We start from the raw sequence: 20,995 nt of genomic DNA on the forward strand, positions 1-20,995 counted from the left end.
AAAAAAAAAAAAAAATAGAATCACGAATGTGAAGGACAGTGATGTTAAAGAGCACACATGTGTGTTGTGTTGAGAGTATAAAAGTGGATCTGACCAAACCAGTGGTGGGGAAGTAGTTGTAAGGATGGCTGCCCTAACAGCATCCCTAACTAACAGTTCTTTTTCTGAGTTTGGTCAGAACCAGGGAGTCCAGGTCTTTCCAACTCCAGTTCAGTGCCCTTTTCCAATCCACCATGTGAACTTGGCCCTCATTTTCTTATCTAAACATAAGAGGCTGGTGTAGAAGAACTCTGAAGTCCCTTCTAACTGCAATGTTCTTTATCGTCCTCTTCCTTATGGAGACATATGTGGTCACCTGTCAGCAGCATCACCTCCATCCAACTGCCATCCATTCAATACATGCTTGTTGAGCAACTAATATGTGCCAGGCACTGTACTAAGGCTGGAAACACAATAGACTATGAACATCATGCTGTCTGCCCTCATGGGAGTGTCCAGACCTGGAGTACCAGTTTGGGTTAATGGAGTCCTCCTCTTGCTTCTTTGGCCAAATCAATATATTTAGAATCCAGGTGTTGTGAACTGAGCAAAATTGGGAACTCCTGGTGTATATTTTAAAGGGCCCAGGACATCTTTCTGGTACTTACCTCGCCCTTGGTGAATCCCTGCCTCTTTAGTGTTGATGCCTTGTGTACTTAGAGGCATATATCCTGAAGGGCACAAATGGTCCTAGGACCACTCTTTCAATATAAGGACTGGCATAGCATAGTGGCCTTTCACTCCATAGACGTTTGTTGAACACTGGCTGCTGTCCTGGATGGATGTAGAAAAGCATTTAGCTCTGGGTACAGAGTAGACATTCAATCAGCCCCCGCTGATTTAGCGAAGAGGATATTGTCCCAACCTGAGAGACCTTGTAGTAAGCAACATGGGTGAGACAGAGCTGATGATTTTTCTGTCTTTAGGGAAATTATGTTCTGTTAGGGCCATGAGACCATACCCCAGTAGCTATAATATTATTGTATCCAGGGAGGACTTCTAGACGGGCAAACACACTGAGCTGGAAACTCAGAGATGATAAAGCCCATTCATTTCTGGCTGGTTGATTAGGAAAAGATTCTTGGAAACATGTATAAAAATATGGGAGCAATGTTAGAGAGGTGATAGAAACAAAAGAGGTCTCTTTCCAGAGGGGAGCTTCCTCTTGTCTCTGGCCTAATTACCTTGCCGTTGAAACCATGGAAAGTCAAGTCCACCCAGAAGGAGAAGGCACTCCTTCGTCTCTGGGAGTCTTGGGGTCTCTCCCATTTGTTTTCCATCTGTTCAGCAGGGGTGAGGGCAGTCTGAGGCGTGGAAAAGATGGCCCCGGGAAGGTCCTCTGAGGGCCCTTTGACATTTTGAGAGTCTTTTAGTTGGGGAAACTGAGGCATGGAAAGTGGAACCTCATTAAGCCCAAATAGCTTTAAAAATGAATTTTAATTAGTTAAACTCTAAGCTAACAGAAATAAGAAAGAGACATCTCTCTTTTTCAAAGTCTCTGCTCTTTGTCCACACCTGTCCCCCCTCCCAGGGCTCCTCTACCGGCCCTTACAACACACGAGGCGGGCATCAGGCCAGCCTTTCTTAGATGAAATCCAGGCTGCCAGGCCACCCCGCCCACCACTGTCCCCCCAGCCCGAGGCCCCAACCTGCCCTCTCCTGGGAGACACAAAGGGCTTCTGTGACTCAGGCTGGCGCTCACAATCCTCCCTTTCTTTCTAGCAACACAGACTGAGGCCGTGGAGCGCATCTCATGGTGGTAACCCTACCTCGCCCACTATGTCCCAAACAGCACGGATCTTTCCGCTCCTCAGTCCCTGGGGCCACCCCTCTAGCCCTACATGCTTATTTCACTCCTGTATAGACTCTTCTGCAGGAATTCCAGGGGTCCCTGTTTGGTTCCAGCTGAAGTTGAGGAGGATTAGGGCTGGTCTGGAGAGAAGCTAATATTTATAAAGTAGTTACGAGGCACATGCACCAGGTATGGCGTGAGCTGTTTTGCATATGGATCTCATGCAGATCCTCACGGTGGTCTTTGAAGGAGGTGTTCTTAACCCAGTTTTACACAGCAAATGACAGAGGCTCAGAGAAGTTAGGAAACTTGTCCATGATCATGTCCATGATCATGAAACTTGTGGCAAGATTTGAGTCTAGGACTGGCTGGTGCCAAAGCCTTTGGCTTTTCTGTTATAATTAATTCGTTGCTTAGGGTTTGAATCAACTGGCTCTGCCTTTACCCAGTCAAGAGACATGAGAAGTGCTGTTGGTTCCTGCTCCTTGCTGTCTCCCATCCCCAGGCATCCTAGCGTGCACCTATCAAAGTCCCCCTTCGCTTTGGACACTGGCGTGGTCTGCTTTTGGGGAGACTGGGGCATTGTGGGGGGCATCAGAGGACAGACTTCTAGTCCAGCCTCTGTCATGAGCTGGGCCACCTTAAGTGTGTCTTTTCTAGTCTCTAAGCCTCAATTCCTCCAACTGTAAAATGCCACAGCTTAGCAGTTAAGCACACAGACACGGAACCGACAGCCTGGTTCGAATCCTGGCTCTGCTGCTTGCCAGCCATGTGACCTTGGACAAATTGCTTGATTTTTCTGTGTCTCACTTTCTTACATCTAAAACAGAGGTCATAATAGTATCTACTGTATGGGATTGTGCTGAGGGTGAAAGAAGCTCTTAGGAGAGTCTCCAGCATAAACATTTTTTTTTTTTTAACATCTTTATTGGAGTATAATTGCTTTACAATGGTGTGTTAGTTTCTGCTTTATAACAAAGTGAATCAGCTATACATATACATATATCCCTATATCTCCTCCCTCTTGCGTTTCCCTCCCACCCTCCCTATCCCACCCCTCTAGGGGGTCACAAAGCACCGAGTTGATCTCCCTGCACTATGCAGCTGCTTCCCACTAGCTATCTATTTTACATTTGGTAGTGTGTATATGTCAGTGCCACTCTCTCACTTCGTCCCAGCTTCCCCTTCCCCCTCCCAGGGTCCCCAAGTCCATTCTCTACGTCTGCGTCTTTATTCCTGTCCTGCCCCTAGGTTCTTCAGAACCATTTTTTTTTTTAAGATTCCATATATATGTGTTAGCATACAGTATTTGCTTTTCTCTTTCTGACTTACTTCACTCTGTATGACAGACTCTAGGTCCATCCACCTCACTACAAGTAACTCAATTTCGTTTCTTTTTATGGCTGAGTAATATTCCATTGTATATATGTGCCACATCTTCTTTATCCATTCATCTGTCAATGGACACTTAGGTCAGCATAAGCATTTTACAAGTATTGCTATTACTATTATTATTCCTAGATGTATTCATTTCTAAAACAACATAGAATTTAAAGCTGAGTGCCACCACCTTGACTTTTTCTTCTCTCCTTTTTGCCTATGTGTATGTGTGCGTGTGTGTGTGTGTGTGTTAGCAGGTAGAGAGATGTGAGTAGCTCACTGTGGTAATTAGATGTCAAGTTATCCCTCCTCCCATGTGTGACATATCTTCTTGATATGCCAAAAAGAGCAAGCATTTTTTTACTTTTGTATATTATATGTTTTCAAGCCAAACAGTTTTGAGCCAAAAGTTGTCTGAGTAGAAAATATACAGCTCTACGGTGTTTGGCAATTTTGGCCCCAGACCTCCAGGGAAGCAATTATTTAGGCACATCAGGCACAGCAAGGATGACCATGAGAATAACAAGAATAATACAGACCAACACGGAAATCACCTCCCAAACCTCTGGACCTAAAGGATTCAATTAAGATAGTAGGCAGGGACTTCCCTGATGGTACAGTGGTTAAGAATCCGCCTACCAATGCAGGGGACACGGGTTCAAGCCCTGGTCTGGGAAGATCCCACATGTCACAGAGCAACTAAGCCTGTGCGCCACAACTACTGAGCCTGCGCTCTAGAGTCCACAAGCCACAACTACTGAGCCCATGTGCCACAACTACTGAAGCTGGTGCACCTAGATCCTGTGCTCTGAAACAAAAGAAGGCACTGCAGTGAGAAGCCCGTGCACCGCAACGAAGAGTAGCCCCCACTCGCTGCAACTAGAGAAAGCCCGCACGCAGCAACAAAGACCCAACGCAGCCAAAAATAAATAAATAAATAATTAAAAAAAAAAGATAGTAGGCGTGTGTGTGCGTGTGATAGAGGGTTGGGAAAACTGAAGGTAAATGGTGGGCTTTATTCATCTCTTTGTAGTGCTGGATTAGCACAGGGCCTGGCTTAGTAGACATGGTTCTAAAGGAAAAGAGCAGGAAGTATAGGGAATGAGGAGTTACTGAGCTGTGAAAATCCAGGGCAGCTTTGGCCAGCTCTGTCCGATAGAAATATAACACGAGTCACATTGTGGTTTTCAATTTTCCAGTAACCACACTTAAAAAAACAAAAAAGAAATGTGCAAAATCAATGTTAGTTGTTTTTTTAAATCTAGTATGTCTAAGATAGTATTTCAACATACAATCAATGTGAAAAAATATTAATGAGATATCTTACATTCTTTTTTTCATACTAAGTCTTTGAAACCAAGTATATAAGTTACAGTGAGAATACATCTCAATTCCAATTTGCCACATCTCAAGTGCTCAGTAGTTACATGTGGCCAGTGGCTCCCATACTAGATGTCCTAGACCCAAACCCTGGGGAGCTTCTATCTGCTAAACCAGCCAGAACATGTCTTGCTTCTTGGATGTCTGGAGTGGAAAGAGGGAAAGAGGGAAATCATTCTTCTTAGGAGCCAGGCAGGTGAAGATGGAGTCCCCCTGAGGCCAGGGCCGCCTGCCCATGCCCCAAATTTGCATTATTGTACTCTTGACTTTTATGGAGATCACAGTCTCCCTCTCCACCTTCCCCTAGAATCTGTGACTCCCAGGTATGTTTACTTCCAGAGCCATGAATATAAAATGTGCACACCAGGAATGGGCCTGTCCATCCCTCCAGCAGCAGCCCTGCATGTGGTTCTGTGACTCTCTTCTTGCTATCCCATTTGCTGTTAATTTTTTCAACGTGGTGAAAACGTTCTTTGCGGGGAAAAAACTGGAGTGGAGAATGAAGCCAATTTATGGTTCTGGCAGTGAAAACAAAACGTATTTGATAGGTTCTAAGCAAATTCTTTATGCTAAGATGGCAGTTTTACAGGAAAACTGCATGACATAACGGTGTTCACACCTTTAGGGATTCAAGAGAGTGGCTGCTGTGTGCGCAGGATGCTGAGTTTTTACCCTGTGGGAGAGTCTGCTGGCATTGCTTGCATTGCAGGGAAGTTGTTTCTTGCCTTATGCAGTGGACATTGCTGTGCCTGGCTGCTTGGCATACATTTTCCTTTCTTTGGTAACAGTCCCTCAATTTTCCTTCTAGGATCAAGCCTGCCCCACTGTAACACAAGCTTGACCATCATTTTCTCTCTCCTGGGACTCTCGCTTTTTAGGGTAGTGATGTAAGAGTGGAAAACAATTGGAGCCATTTCAATGCAAAGAGGGCGCCCTTGAATTGTGGCCTGCTTCCTGCCTGGCTTCCATCCTGGGACCTACTTGTCCAGCTTTTCCTTCTATTCTTGAGCAATTTCACAGCCTTCCAATAGATTCCATTTCCCCTTCTTTTAAGTTAGCTGGAATCTGTTTCTGTTGGTTGTCGCCAAATGCACACCTTGAGCCACAAGTGGGCTGTGATCTGGCCCAGGATCTGCAGCCAAGGGGAGCAAACAGAAAAGATTGAGTAGTCAGACCAGAGATTCTGTTTCTAGCCTCCAGTGGTGGCAGTGGTGGGAAAGGCATCATTGTTCAGAGCATTTTCTCACCTCTTCTCTAGCTTCTTTCTTTTCGTATCCCTGGGAAGTACCATTCCCATGTTCTGAAGTGGTGTAGACTAACCATGGTTCAGAGGGGCAGAGAAAGCCCTCTATCCACATTCTATGATGCTGCTGCCTTCTGTACCTAAAAGAGAAGTCAGAGAGATGGGAGCTGCTGGGCTACATTTCTTTGATCTAATCCTTTAGACTCTTAGGACATTTTTTTTTTAAGAATTGCAAGGCATCTTGGAACCCCAGAGAGGGGCAATGAATTGCCGTGGAAGTTTGGACAGAGCTGACCTGGACCTGCTCTTTGAGCCTTTTACCAGAGGGTTCCTGTTTTTTGTTTTTTAAATTTTTCTCTCATTTTATTACAAAGAAGTTTAACAGTACAGAAAAGTCACCCGACCCTAGTGGGTCTAGCGGAGTGTTTTATACCTCTTCATTCACTACTCACAGTGTGGTCCCTGGACCATCAGTGTCAGAGCCACCTGGGAGCTTCTTAGAAATGCGGAATCTCGGGCCCACCCTGGATCTACAGAATTAGAATCTGCATTCCATCAGATTGATTCCAGGTGATTCTGTGCATGTGAAAGTTTCAGAAGCATTTTGTATACCTCATGTGATATTGTTCTTCGGTGTTCCTGATGGAAACAGTAAGTCAATAAATCAAGGCCCAGTTTCTAGTCCTGTTGAGAAGCTCTCCCTCTTCAGAGCTTCCATTTTGAGGCACTTTTGAGAATGGTCCCTGCAAATTGTGAAATTCAAGCTCTTTATGTCTTTTCAATAAAAACCACTTGCGTGTTAGACTTAGGACTTTATAGCTAATTAATTACAGAGATATTTGCCTGCTACTAATGGAAAAAATAGACGTGATCCTAATCAGTGAGTTTATCAATCCACCCTCAGTCCTTTTCATTGACATCCATGCTCAGATTTTATTTTTCACAATGTATTGGGTTAGGAGGTGGATCCATTGATTTATTTCCCAAGAAACAAGGGCTGTTTGTCTGTCCTGATGTGATCCTTCTGCCCCTCACTTGGGGGTGGCTGGGCTCCTGCTCCTAGGAGTTTACAGTCTCATTGGAGAGATAAGATCATCCTCAATGCCTTAATTTTATGGGAGAGCAAAATAAGTCACAGGGAGATATAGATGCTTCCTGATCTCAGTATCTGACCTGGGCAAAGGGATGGAAGAGATTGAGAGGCTCTAGGTCACATGGGAATCCAGAGCTCTCTGCAGAGCAAGGGGTGCCTGGGAATCTGTCCACAGGAGTGTCATCCAGAGACTAAGGCAGGAAGCAGGGTCATGAGTCATGGCCAGACAGACACAATGGTACTTAAAAGGCCAGTCCAAAGGGAGAGAGGTGAGGGCAGCCAACTCAACTCAAGTCCTATAATTTACAGTATTTTATATTCTTACAAGTCCCCTGTGTGGTAGATGTCATGACTGACATTTTATAGATAAGGAAGATGAGGCTAAGGGAGGTTGGAAAATCAACTTAAGATCACATGGCTGGTAGAACCATTGCCCATCTGCTTTAGCCTACCCTGCTGGTCGCTGAGAGATGCCTCTCCCTGCAGTCAGGCTTGGTAACAGCAATGGTAAATCTGAGCCTTAAGAAGAGATGAAGTGGCCCCAGCTGCAGCAGGGGAGGTGTGCAAAGGCTTGAAATAAAGCAGGACTGAGAGATGGATCAAGGTCACAATGCAGGAGGAGTGGGTTCTGATGGAATCCAGACCCTCGGGATTCAGTCCTGGACACTTTCCCTGGCACTGTGCTTCGTGGAGAGAACTGTCATCTGTATCACTTCTGGGACACTGAGCTAAAGGGCAGGCATGGCTGCAGGGCTCAGATCAGGGCGAGGTCTCCCGTTTGGACCCATGAAAGGCTGGAGAGGGAGGGCGGCTTGGGGGCCCAGAAGTGAGGAGAGGCTCTCTTCAAGCTGGATAACCGGCTTCCTCACTCATCAACCCAGTGAGGTGGACCAGCGACCTGGTGACCAGGACCTGGTGCTCCTAGAGGTTTGGGTCTTTCCTTGGGGGGGCCTGGTGCGTGAAGGCTCTGATTGCAGAGCCAGGCTGTGCTGTCCTCTGGTTTCAAAGGACAGACCTCTAGGTGACCCCGACAGCTGAGCCTCAGGCCATGTCTGACTTGTACCGACTACCCCTGGGGCACCCCAGTCCCCTCCCAGCTGTAGCTTCTGGGCCTTCACTCCCTCACACAGCCCTGAGCACTTCTCTAGAACTTCCTGTTTTCCTGCAGCTGCACAGATCCAGCTGGGCCCACCTGGGCTGATCTGGACAGGCCCAGGGCAAGAGGTGGGAGTCAGCTGTGTTCTCCCCTAGCTCCTCTGGGCTCTCTCCACCCACAGGATCCTCAGGGACCACTCCCATCAGACCCCGATGTCAGTGGAGCAGAGGCCCTGTATCCAAGTCAGCTCACCAGAAGGTCAAGGTGACCCAGAAGGGCTTGTGGTCAAATTCCTTAATTTTTTTTTTTTCTGACTTTCTTAAAAGGCCGAGTAAGTGATGACTTAAGGACATGGCATTCCAGAGAAAACTGGAGAGAGGAACAGAGACCCCTTGGTGAGGGAGGTGGAGAAAAAACACACAGAGGGTGAGGCCTTCCAGTGTCACAAGCCCCCTGTGCTCTTTCCCTCTGGGTGCCTGCCTGGTCGGGGCTGAGCCTGCAAGAGCTGTCAACAGGGAGCCAGAATGAATGTTCCTGGAGGGCAGTGACTAAGTCAACACCGGAGCTGGAAGATGTCCAGCCTGTGAGCCTGGAAAATGTTCTTACTGCAAAACAGAGTTTTCCAGGTGGCTGCCAATCCTTCCACACCTGTCTAAGGGGGCAAACACAAGTCACCAGGCAAGGGTCTGGCTGCCCTGACCAGCCTTGAGCTGTTCTCCACATGCCCATCCTGATCATTAATTAACATTGTCTTAGAGCATTTTGTCTGGGAATAATACTCTCTTGCCAATGACATGAACGCGTGCTTTTGAGCTGAGGGTTCAGGAGCCCTGAGTAACTTGGTCTGGGGTCTCTTCACTGGTTACTTCTGAAGGGACTTTGGTCTGTGACAAGAAATGAGAGAAGACAAATAGTATGCTAAAGTGGCCAGCTTCTAGAAGTCCAATGAAAGAAGACATTTTGCCTACCAGGCTGTGCCAGCTATCATCATTGGTTTTTCAGAGCTATTCTTCAACATCCTCTGCTCTTTGATGCCCTGCATCACCTGGGGTCCTTAACTTGTTGCCTTTTGGTTGAGTTTGGCCACTGGAAGCATCAGGAGGAGATTGGAGGGCTGGAGGAGAGAAACATCAGGGTGCTTCTGAGACCAGCAATGTCTGTGTCCCTCTCCAGTACAGTCTTTACCCAGAGGTCCATCTGCCACCCCCTTCACCAAACACACAGCTTTGGCTCTCATGGGGCTCCTATAATACTGTTCCATCCTTTCGCCTCTGCAGAGCCATTATTTCTTTATTTATTTTTAATTAATTAATTTATTTTTGGCTGCGTTGGGTCTTCATTGCTACGCACGGGCTTTCTCTAGTTGTGGCGTGTGGGGACTACTCTTCATTGCGGTGCACGGGCTTCTCATTGCGGTGGCTTCTCTTGTTGCAGAGCACTGGGCTCTAGGCACGCAGGCTTCAGTAGTTGTGGCTCACGGGCTCTAGAGCCCAGGCTTAATAGCTGTGACGCATGGGCTTTGCTGCTCCGCGGCATGTGGGATCTTCCTAGACCAGGGCTCGAACCTGTGTCTCCTGCGTTGGCAGGTGGATTCTTAACCACTGCACCACCAGGGAAGCCCTGCAGAGCCATTATTGCCAGGCTCTGGAGGTCTTGCCTCTGTGAATCGTCCCTTCAGTAATGTGTCTTCATTTGAGTCCCCTCCAGGATCTGCTTTCCTGAGGGATCCTGATGGATACAGGAATAATATTTCTATTTATTGATACATGTGGAATAATATTCTTATATAAAGAATAGTAAGTTTCTTGAGGGAAGTACATTTCACACTGTTTTGCTGTTCTGTTGACTCTTCCCTATGGGAAAGGTTGTCTTTGCACATCTTGGCAATCTGAAAGATGGCAGAGAAAAGATGAAGTGGAGAGCACGGAGCAAGGGGTGAGCTGTGCATGAAAGCATTTGAAGGCTCCTGGCACACAGTTGCAGCAGGGAGTGGCAGGGGCAAAAGGTGGGAAAAAAGCAGGTGGGAAGAGATGTAGGTTACCAGAAAGCCAGTGGAAGAGACAGAGGTGTGTGGCCCAGACTGTGGGGCATGAGGTCCAGCAAACAGCCTCCTAACTTCAGCCTAACTGCAGGGTCTGCCTCAGCACAGAGAAATGCCTGGCCTGAGGTCACCCTTTCCCTGAGCAGCCTGCTGGGCAGGAGGGGATATAAAGCCTTCGCTATTTTGGACCCATGTAGGAATTCTAACTGGCTGTACTCCCTGCTGGCTGATGAATGAGAATTTATGGCTAGAGCAGCAAAAGCCTGACAGTAAAATAACTGGATTTTGTGTGCTGCAAGGAGCTTTCAGGCTTTCTTTACATGGAGGCAGAGGAACTCCCAAAGGGCACAAGAGTATGTGAGAACTGGTCATTTCTGATTGGGGATTCCAGTTGAATGAGTTTTGTGTGGTTGTGGATAATCATCTACTTGAGAAGCATATGAGTTTGAGTTTGGTTCGAAAAACAGGGACAACAGGAATGTTTAAGAGGTAAAACTGTGGAAGATGAAGGTTATGAAAGGAGTATTTTCTCTATTCCCTCTTTACAAAAATGGAAACTGAAAAAATAAGGAGGGAAATACAAGTTTGATGAGTTTTGAAGAGTCTGGGTGCCTGATGCTGACTTAGCTCAGGAGCAGTGTGTACATTCTCTAGGGCTAAGAGAACGAAGCAACTTGAAACATCTTTACTCATGTCATGACCTGGGCTTTTTCTCATCCTTCCCTACTAGAATCTGACCCACAGGGACAACCCTTGTTCCCATCCCCATATCCCAATACCTAGACACCTCCACAGGGCTCAGAGTCAATGATCTAATTGAAAATATGTGGAGCTCTGCAGAGAAAGAGGCTCCCTTTCCTCGCTATGTCACCTGGTCCCACATCTCCCCCCCACCCCCACCCCGCCCATGTTGGAAACTTCGTGTCTGACCTCATGCTCCTCTCATTCCTTCTGGCTTATATCCTTTCCTGGTTGCTTCCCCAGAATCTAAGTGGGTGGCCTGGTTTAAATATGAGTCTCAGTTCCTCTCTGTGCCACCCTGGTACTGTCTCTGAGGCAACAGGAAACACTCATTAAGAAAAATATTGCCCCTTCCTGAGTGGGTGGATGCTGAGAGGAGGTGTCAGATCCCTGGCTAGAGACGACATAACCGTTATCAGAACACAAGGTCAAGCTAAAGTGAGGGCCACAGCAAAGGATGGTTCTTCCTTGCCAATAAGGTCCACCCAGACTGAGGTGAGGTCAGTCCTACTTCCAGACACACCTGATTAAGATTCATTTATGACGTCAGAGTCACACAAGCTGGCTTGAATCTCCCAGGCAGTATCCCTGCCTCTGGTCTTGTCCAAATACCATGCTGGCCTCTGCCCAGAATGTATCCTCATCTCCAACAGCCTGCTAATCATGCCCATACAATCAGATAAATTAGAAGTGCTGAGGGTTCTCTATCCACCACTGGGACTGTCTTTAGCTAGCTAGTTTGGGAAATCATGGTTTGGTGTCTCCATGCTCTAAGCCCCTTGACAAAACCAGCTTGCTTCCTTTGGCTCATAACTGGCACTCTGATGAATGTATTTCTCCCATTTCTTTTATCTCCTCTCCCTTTCCATGTTGGGAAGGGAGACAGTACATTGAGACCAAGACCCAAATATGGTGATGGTGCATGGCCAGAGTTGGGGCACAAGGAGAGAGAGTTGTTAAGGAAAATTACATTGACATTGATATTATCCAAATCATGTTTGATGTTTAATGGTTTCATATCTGTTAATTCTTCCCCAAGGCTGCCCAGCTCAGGAGCCATTTTCCAACCAAAAGATCAAAGGAAACTGAAATTCAGTTTTCAAATGTTTATTGAAATGTTGGGGAGAAACAGCCAACATATACATTCCTCATTTCTTCACAACTGACATTTTATCCACATGATAGGCTCTTCTCTGGCTTTGATCTAACTTCAGGTCTCCTTGGCAGTCCCCCTTCTGTTCTCTGTTGTTGCCTGGTGTCGTTTGAAGTCCACCAGGGCAGAGCCCGCTGGTGGAGTCACAAGTGGGAGCGGGAATTGCGATTGGCTGTAGGGAAAGGACAAGTTTGCAACAGGAACACCAGTTAGAACATGACCATTCATCCTCTTCCTGCCCAAACATGAACCTAGTTGGGAATGAAATTCTCATGCTGAGGTTTCAGGGTCCTATGAGAGGTAACTCCAAGAGCGAGGACCCGTGGGACAACAAGATCCCCCCTGTTTGACTGCTCTCCTACTCATCCCTCACTCACCGTCATTGCACCGTTTTCTACTCTTCAGACTTCCTTTCCGGTATTTTCTTTTGCTGCCACCTCTCTTGACTCCCTTGTGAGGACCTCGGTTCTTGCCCTTCCTCACGCCATGACTCTTTAATTTGCGGCTGGTGGCCATTGTACTTTCTGCCAAAACGAGGGGCTTTGTAGAGCCGGGAGGCCACAAGTCTGGGTATTTAAGGCCTTAGCGATTGTGACTGTGAAGGGGGCGTGGCTTAGCGGTGGGCAGGGCTCCACTGTGATGTCACTGGCCTTTGTTACACTTTGGTAATATATGTGAAATAAGGTGGCCCCTCTAATGCAGCTCAAGGCTACCCTCAATTTTGAGGTCTTTTTTTAATGACAAGTGAGGTTTCCCAGACAGGTGTTATTGAGCACCTAAATTCCAGCCCTGTGCTGGGCACCTGGAGAGTACAAGAGCCATTAAAATAGTTATCTCCTGTTTGTAGGAAATTTAATGGTTGTTGAGTGTGTGTATATGCATCATGTTTAAGTCTCTCTTACAGCATTGGGGGATAACAAATGTGTTTCTATAAGGACTTGACTCTAGGAAATCCAGTTCAATATGACCAAAACATAAATATTCTTTCTCTTTCATCTAAACCAAGTTTTCTCAACCTGAGCACTGCTGACACTATGGGCTAAATATGTGGGACTATTGTTGTTAAAAAACAAAATTTAACTGAGTAAATTTGAAGATCTAATTAGCTTTATTAAATCATTCTTGAACCAGGCAGCATTTCATCTGGCAGACAGAGAGATACTCCAAGGGGTTATACCACATGGAAGGCTTTTATAGTAAGGAGAGCTGGACAGGGAAAGGAAGTCATCAGCAAGGAAATAATGAGAGTTCATTGGAGGAAAGTAAAAGTTCAGGTGATAATGTCTTCTTATTGGCTGAGTTGCAGCCCTTTGCATTGGCTGGGCTTGTTGCTGGGTGATGGAAGTCTTCCTTCCTCCTGCTGGGGTAGTAAAGTAGTTGCACTTCCTGTTGGGGTCAGTGCCTGATGTCTTCCTGTTGGGGTCAGTAAATAATATCTTCTTTTTGGCATGATTGACCATGAGCGGTAGGGTGTGAGAGCTCCCTGTATGAGTACTTCTAATTCCAATCTTAGCTGAAGTTTTCTTTTACTAATTTTCACATTGCCTTGTGCATTTGGCAGCATTCCTGGCCTGTACCCTTTAGATGCCAGTAGAACCCTTACAGCTGTGACAACCAAAAATGTATCCAAACATTGCCGGGGGGAGGGAGGGGGAAAAATCACCCCTGGTTGAGAACCATTGGCTTAGCCATTTGAAAAAAGTCAGTCTGCAAATATTTATTGATCATGTAGTATGTGCCATGCACTTAGTTGCTAGGAAAATAGTAGTGGGTAAAAACAGACGTAGACTCTGAGTTCATGGAGTTTTCAGCCTAGTAGGGGAGAAAGCTATTAATCAGACATCTACACTAATCAGTGAATAATTACTTCTCAACATGGTGCAAAATGAGGTTGGAGAGAGGAGCAGATACCAGACAAGCTCAAGTACATTGGGGAGCCATGGAAAAATGTTTAAGAGGATGACATGATAAGATTAGATGGCGGATGGATTGATGGGGAAATGAAGTGAATAAAGGGAGAGGCTATTGCCAATAGTGGGGGTTCAGGAGAGAAATATTTGAAAATGGCTTAAGCCCGGGCCAGTGGGTGTTGGTTAGGATGTAGAGATGTAGATAGGAGACAAAGACTTGGTGACGGATTGGATTTGGTTGGTGAGAGTAGAGGGTGTCAAAGGTGTGGATTTTATTTCTGTGTGATGCAGCTATCTAGAAGTTCGTGCCACTCACTGGGATAAAGGCCAAGCATGGGGGCAATGATGATCATGATTTTGGTCTAAGACATTTTGGGTTTGAGGTTCCTTTGAGACTTCCAAATAGAGATACTGAATGATTGTTTGGTATATGGGTCTGGAGCTCAGAGTAAAAGTCTGAGCAGGAGATATCCACCATCCCCAACTTCCCTGATACTGGACTCATCATCCAACCTTTTCTTCTTCCTCCTTTATACCTTATATTGAGACCTTTCAAAAAAAATCTCAATAGAGCTTGATAACTTCTTTCTGTCCCTCCTTCTCTCTCCCCTGCCATCATCCTCATTCAAGAACCAAGCACTCTTGCATGTAGGAGGTTCTTAGCAAAAGTTGATTGAATTGAAGACAGAATGTAGTTCAAGGCCCACTCCCTGTATTTCTAATGTCTATAGAGAAGATGGCAAATCATGTTTTGAAACGCAGCTTCTTTGAACAGCTATCATAAGTGACCCCTTCCACTTTCTGGTTTCCAGGCAGTTCTTTCTGAAGACCTTCTGTTGGATGCCTTTATTCACCCAAAGAAGGAGGAACTCTATGAAAGAGGCTGGCTGCTGCCTTACCTCTTTGTAATTTGGGGACTTTTCTGTCTACTCCAGCCTAGTTGTTCCTCCCACAAGCAAGTTCCATGAAAGCCGGAATTTAAAAATTATGTTCACTGAGCATTGAACAGTCCTGCCACAGAGTAGGAGCCCAATAAGGATTTGTGAAATCTTGGCTGAATCAATAAAAAGTCCCAGTTTTCCAGCTATCTGCTTCTTCCCCATTTTGTCCCACCTTCTCCAAGGAAGACTCCTCTGACTTTTCAAATTGTCATTGTCTTTTGAAATTTATTCAAAGTCCATTGTCCTATAATATTGTCCTCAATGTCTGGAAAACCAGCCCTAATTGTTTGAAATCTTGTTTTGTGCCCACATTGTCGTGTCATGTGTGTGAGTCTGATCTCAACAGGAGGCAATGGGTCTTGTTTTTAGTCTGGACTGTGCCACAAACATCACTTCTCTGGACTTCAGCTCTATTATTTTGTAAATATGCTGGTTGGGATACGTGATCTCTGAGCTGAACTGACTTTTGTGGTAGGCTCCTTGTAGTTAGGGACTGTATTTTTTATTCATCTGCATTTCCCACAGGGACATGGTCCATAGTAGGTAGTCATGAACATTTGTTCATTCCAGCGACTTTGGTGTTATGAGGACAGACGGTACGACATTGAGTGATTTTGTATACCAAGTGGGAGCATTTCTAGAGAAAGAAGGGAAAAAGGACATTGCCTCCATAAAAGGCCCTCAGGTGCTCCGTGCTGGCCTCTCAGGCCTGACCCTGCTGGTGAACATGTTTGCAGAGGGACCTGGCTTCTTTAGTTTGGGAGACATTTTCTGGATGGTCCTGGAGACTGGATAATATTTCTTTCCCCCAATCCTTCCCATCCCCCAAAGATCTACTCTGCCAAGGAGAAGCTGAGATCACAGGGAAGAAGGCAGCCAGACTTGAGATGGGATGAAGAAACAAACAAACAGGAAAGTCCCCTTTGCATAGGGTTAAGGACAAATTCTGGTTTCAGACACCCATGCTGAGAAACTCCACCAACAGGAAGCCCAGTGTGAGGGGAGGCAATTCCCAGGCCAGTGAGGAGTGGGGCTGTGGTGGTGTTTGTGTTGGCTTCTCTGTCAGACCTCCCAGCAGGGTTGAGCACTGGGGACTGCAGCCTATCTCTGTTTCTCTTTCTGTTTCTTCCCCACTGTTGTTTGAGCCAATAGCAATTTACAGCACAATGCATTCTTTCCTTTGTTGAGAGCCATCTGTTAATCCATCTGTTAATCTGTTAATCCATTAATCTGTTGTCTCCTTACCTTTTCTTCTGCTCTCTCTTTTTCATTTTTCCCTTTGGATGAAGAAACCAAGGCACAGGATGGTTACATGAGCTACTTTAAATAACCCAGCACAGGAATAGCAGAGATGTCCCAATAAACCTATTTCCTCCATACTTTGGTTTCCTAGTGGGTCTTAGTTTTTGTTTCTCTTGATGAAAGGAAATAGATATTTTCTGGTAGCTATAGGGACATGGAGAAAGAACTGAATTACTGGTCTTTTTAGAAGAGGAGCTATCAGTTCCTTCACTTTTGGGGCTGAGTGTTATCTTGCCCAGAACAAGTGGATGGACAAAATGGTGTCTTTATCTCTTAGAAAGATGGCAAAGTGGCACTGCAGGGAAGGGCTTGGAGACTTGGCACTCCCACTGGCCCCTTTCTTAGATTAGGAAGAGGCAGGCTTTGGACGTCACTGTTTTGGAAGTCAGATCTCTAGTTGGGTCTCATCTCACCTCTCCAATTCAAACTCACTCCATTAATTTTCCTGGGAGTCCAATGGATGTCTGCCCAGGGCAGGATCTTCCCAGCAGGCCGGAAATTGGGGTTTATTACAGGGAACATGGAAAAGTTGCTGACAGTCCTTAAAAATGTAGATGACTCAGTCTGAACCCCTGTCTGAAACCTAAGTCTCTACAGATGTTGACCTTAGCTGGGAAGTGGGGACCTTCTACCCTGTTCGCATGCATGCCCTGTCTTCTCTGTTCTTGGTGCTGCTGCTGCTGTTCAGGCAGGCAAAGGGGGCTCAGGGTGGGCTGGAGCGGGGGAAATCTGCTGAGAGAGGGGTTTCACCAAGGGGTTGAGCTCTCTGAGCTCAAGATTCATCTGGTATCTCTCCTAGGAAATAAAGAGGAACCAGAGCCACAGGCCAAGGGGCGGTTTTCAGAGAAAATGGAAGGAGGGACCTCAACTCCATTCACCTCTTCCCATCCAGTTCTGGGAAACAAGGGGACATCATGGCTCTGAAGATGGTCTGGGTTCTACCCGAAGATTTTTGGAGTTTTTTCCTCATTTTTCTTTCAGGCTCCTCTCCCATCCTTTCTGACTGCATCTCCAAACTCTCTTTCCATAAGAAATTTCTGTTTTCCAGGAATAGAGAAATTGGGCTGCTAAAAGGTAGGAAGCTCATCACAAGAGCATTGGCCCTGGGGTGGTCCTCAGGAGCCATCTGACCCCCCTCTTTTGGGAGGCCAAGAGGCTTGTCTAAGGGCTGCACCCAGGCAGTGCAAGAGCCATGGCTGAACTCAGATTGCTGATCTTCAAACCAAAGACTGCCCACCACTTCACACTGCCTTCTCTACTTGCCTTAAACATAGATCTGACATTGACTCTCTGCTCCCTTGGCCTTTTTCCTCCTACCTGTGCTGCTGCTAGGGTCACAATGAAGGAATATAATACTGAAGGGAGAAGGAGAAATGGGAAAAAGTAATGAGCTCTTCTTAGAGGCAGGGTGTGAATTTGGAGTTCCTCTGGACAAATTTAAAATTCTCATTTGGAGAGAATGCCATAGCTTTTGTTGTTGTTGTTATTTTTGGACTTATGAAAAATTATTTGACAATTTTTATTCCTTTTGCCACCACCGACCCTAAGGCCACATGGTTCAGTAGTATACAAAGAAAATCCAAACTTTATGCTTCAGAAGGTTCCAAATAATGTTTTCACATTAACTACTCCCTTTCGCTCACTGACCTTAATCCCCGTCTATATGAAGAAGAAGCTGCCCCTTCCCAGAATACACTGGGAATACAGTGCCCTACAGCCATAAGATAAAACTAAAGCTGCATCCTAAGATATTAGAAAGGGTGTAATATGGTGTGAAAATGTCATGCATGTTAAATTATTTGCCTCATATGGTCCTTAGGAGCAAATGAATTTTAATCCGCTTAACAACTGGAGTAAGGAATTTTGAATTGCAAGGGTTTTAAGAGAACAATTTCATAATAAATAGGTCTGGGGATGAAGGGTAGCTTGGCCAAAATCACAAATTATAGGCAAAGTTGGATCTCAAGCTCAGATCTCCTAATCCTCAGTTCAGGCTTCTTGCCACTGTTTCATGAGGCACTTTGTTGAGATTTCTGGCCTTTTTTTTTCCCGTGCTTTTTCTCTATTTTGAAGTCTTTCACATTCTGAGAGCCATGTGCCAGAGGCCCTTGCCCTCTTGAAATCATCCCACCCACCAAAGACTATCATGTCACTGAGTTTGTGGACACTTGGCCCTGTGAAATGGGGAAATGTTGCTATCAAAAGTGGACCAGAAAGACAGACTGAAGTTGCCACACTGAGGGTCAGAGCCTTCAAAATTGATGATTTCAAAGCATTATGACCAACAAGCTGCTGAAGTGTACATTGACCAGAGGAGACACTCAATATTTCTGGATTATTTTTTAACACAAATACCTATTATAACTCTACTGATCAGGCTTGGGTCAAGAGAGACGATCACAATCCAGTCATATTTCTTTGACTTGATTTGCTGAAACTCTACTTTCTATTCTCAGTGGTGATCAATTGAGGGTGAAGAAAAGGAGATAGGTCGGAATCATAAATTCACTTTGCCTCTTGAGGATCTTGAAAAATGGAACTGACAAAGAAGTCTTGCCTGGTAGTATCATTGCCTATTTTCTTTCCCCATTGTTCCCTTGGGTGGAATTCTCATATTTGGAGAAGTAGCTTTAGTTGTGTTTATACTAAAGAAAGAGAACAAAGTAACCCCCTCACTGTTCTTTCTAGAATTCTTTCTAGAATTCTAGTAGAATTCTTAGGTCCAAAGCACAAAATCTTAGTGACAGTTTGCCCTCCACGCACATATGCTAGGACAGCAGGGAAGACTCACCTAGTGAAATCTTTAAAACAAAGCCTTCATTTTCAGAAAGGACCAAAGAAAGACCCAGATTTCTTGAGTGTTGCAGTGATCAGATTTTATTGGTCAATAAATTTCCAATGCTGGGACTCCTTATTTTTGTTCTAGGAGGAAATATGGAAGATCATACTGCTGAGATGCTCTGGAGTTCTGGTAAAGACAGTGTCTCTATGTAGAAGTATTTGTTTTCTCAGTAGACCACTGCCCTGCAGTAGTGATGGTGGTACTTTCTTCATGCTGCAAGGAAGCAAAGACAAAACTGAAGTTATAAAGGTTATAAACTTTATAAAGTTATAAAGGTTAGGGTGGGAGAGTCTCAGAAACTTCTTCAGGGGGGCACACAAGACCAACTTGATTTTTCCAGATTTTCCTTTATGACTTTTTTTACCTCTTTAGCTATGGTTAGGCCTGGTTTACTTGCAGGTCAGTCAAGTCTCCCCAGAACTAGCTACATTATTTGTGGGGTCCAGTGCAAGATGAATATGTTGGACTTTTGTTTAAAAAAAATACTTTCAAGATGGTGACTGCAGAGCATAAACCAAGCCTGAGCAGCCCTGAGCACAGGGCTGTTTGTGACTGCACAGGTCCTATACCCATGAAGCCTACCTTGTCCCTCCTGACTGAAGGTACTTCTTATGGTAAACATTCAGATAACACATTGAAATATCTCTATCTCATTCATCTTCATAGTCCAGGAGAGCTGGTCAATGTCTTATTCATAATGGGGGCTTGATGAATACTTACAAACGGACTGCTTCTCACTGAAGCCATACCAGGTGCCCCAGAATGAATGAAGCCTCTTCGGTAATGGCTCCATCACCACCTCTTCACTCCCTTCCTCACACACAGTTTACAACTACTCCCCACGCCCCTCCTACACTCCCTCAGGACCACACATTCAAGAACCTTGCCAATTGCCACCACCATCTTTCTCCTCCTCCATGCTGTCCTCAGTGGTGCTTTCTCTTATGCACCTGCAGGAAGTCTGCCAAGTCCTAGGGGATATGCAGCACTGCAGTATCCTAGTGTGGTTGCACCTAGTCATGGTAGATATTAGAAGCTTGGTGTGGGCTGTCCAGTCATTTACTGGAAGATGATATTCTCAACCTTGAGATGTGGGGGTTGAGGGGCCACCTGTAAAGAAACTAGGCCACTGTGACTTGGACTTCCCCACTCTAGGATTTCACAAAGTCCACATGAGGTAACAACCAAATCTACAGGAGAAGAGCTGAGCAGTGGGACCTGGGATGATTTCCTTCAACATTTGATCAGACTGATTTTCTGGTTCCAAGCCTCTCAACCTAGTAAGCCTACTAAGACCAGGACAAATTATTTCATTTCTCCTGGTCTTAAAAATCTTCTTTTAGTTAAAGCCGGAAGGACTTGGACTTCCTATTATTTTACTAATGAGGAAACAAAATGCCCAGTTGGAGATTACTTCCTTACAGGCTTCAGGAAATTGCTCCAGGACACATAGATACCAAACAGCAGAGCTGGGATTTAAATCCACACCTACTTAATGTTAGTGCTTGTGTATGATGTCTCCTGGTGCCTTTGCTCCCTTGGTAGGGAGGGAGAGGGAGATGGTTAATCACCTAGGGGGTGATATCTTTTACTCTCATCATGTTTTACCATGATGAGAGATATGAACAAAAGACTTGAAGATTAAAACCCGGAGGAGACTGACCCAAGTCAGTGATGGGGATGGAAAAGAAGGGGTAGATTATAAAATATTGAGGTGACTGATGAGATGTGGAGAGCTTTGAAGGGAAAGTTTGAATCCCAGACTTCTGTCCCCAGTGAATAACTGCTAGGTGGTTACAGAAGCAGAAACTGTATTTGGATAGAAAGTACTGATTTTAGTTTTGCACAGATTGAGATGTCTACTGGACAGATCCGGTGTCCACTTAGGTTCTCAGTGGACAAATTAGATATAGGTAACTGTAGCTCAGAAGAGCATTTGGGGGTGATGATGTAGATTTGGGCATTGGCAGAGTAGAGCTTTGTGTAGTTGAATCTACAGGAGTAGATGAGATGGTCTAGGGACATTTGGGATTCATCATCTT

At 45.4% G+C, this 20,995-nt stretch overlaps 1 protein-coding gene across 1 annotated transcript; it reads right to left on the bottom strand.

Annotated features, from left to right (window-relative positions):
* Positions 1–12,101: 12,101 nt before the first annotated feature.
* TNP1 (transition protein 1) lies at positions 12,102–12,474 on the bottom strand. Its single transcript, XM_061204870.1, has 2 exons — positions 12,336–12,474; positions 12,102–12,130 (listed from the first exon to the last, which is right to left on the bottom strand). The coding sequence occupies exons 1-2, from the start codon at positions 12,472–12,474 to the stop codon at positions 12,102–12,104; spliced, it is 168 nt and encodes a 55-aa protein (XP_061060853.1).
* Positions 12,475–20,995: the final 8,521 nt, after the last annotated feature.

The sequence above is a fragment of the Eubalaena glacialis genome, chromosome 1, assembly GCF_028564815.1.
Source record: "Eubalaena glacialis isolate mEubGla1 chromosome 1, mEubGla1.1.hap2.+ XY, whole genome shotgun sequence".
Classification (NCBI taxonomy): Eukaryota; Metazoa; Chordata; class Mammalia; order Artiodactyla; family Balaenidae; genus Eubalaena; species Eubalaena glacialis.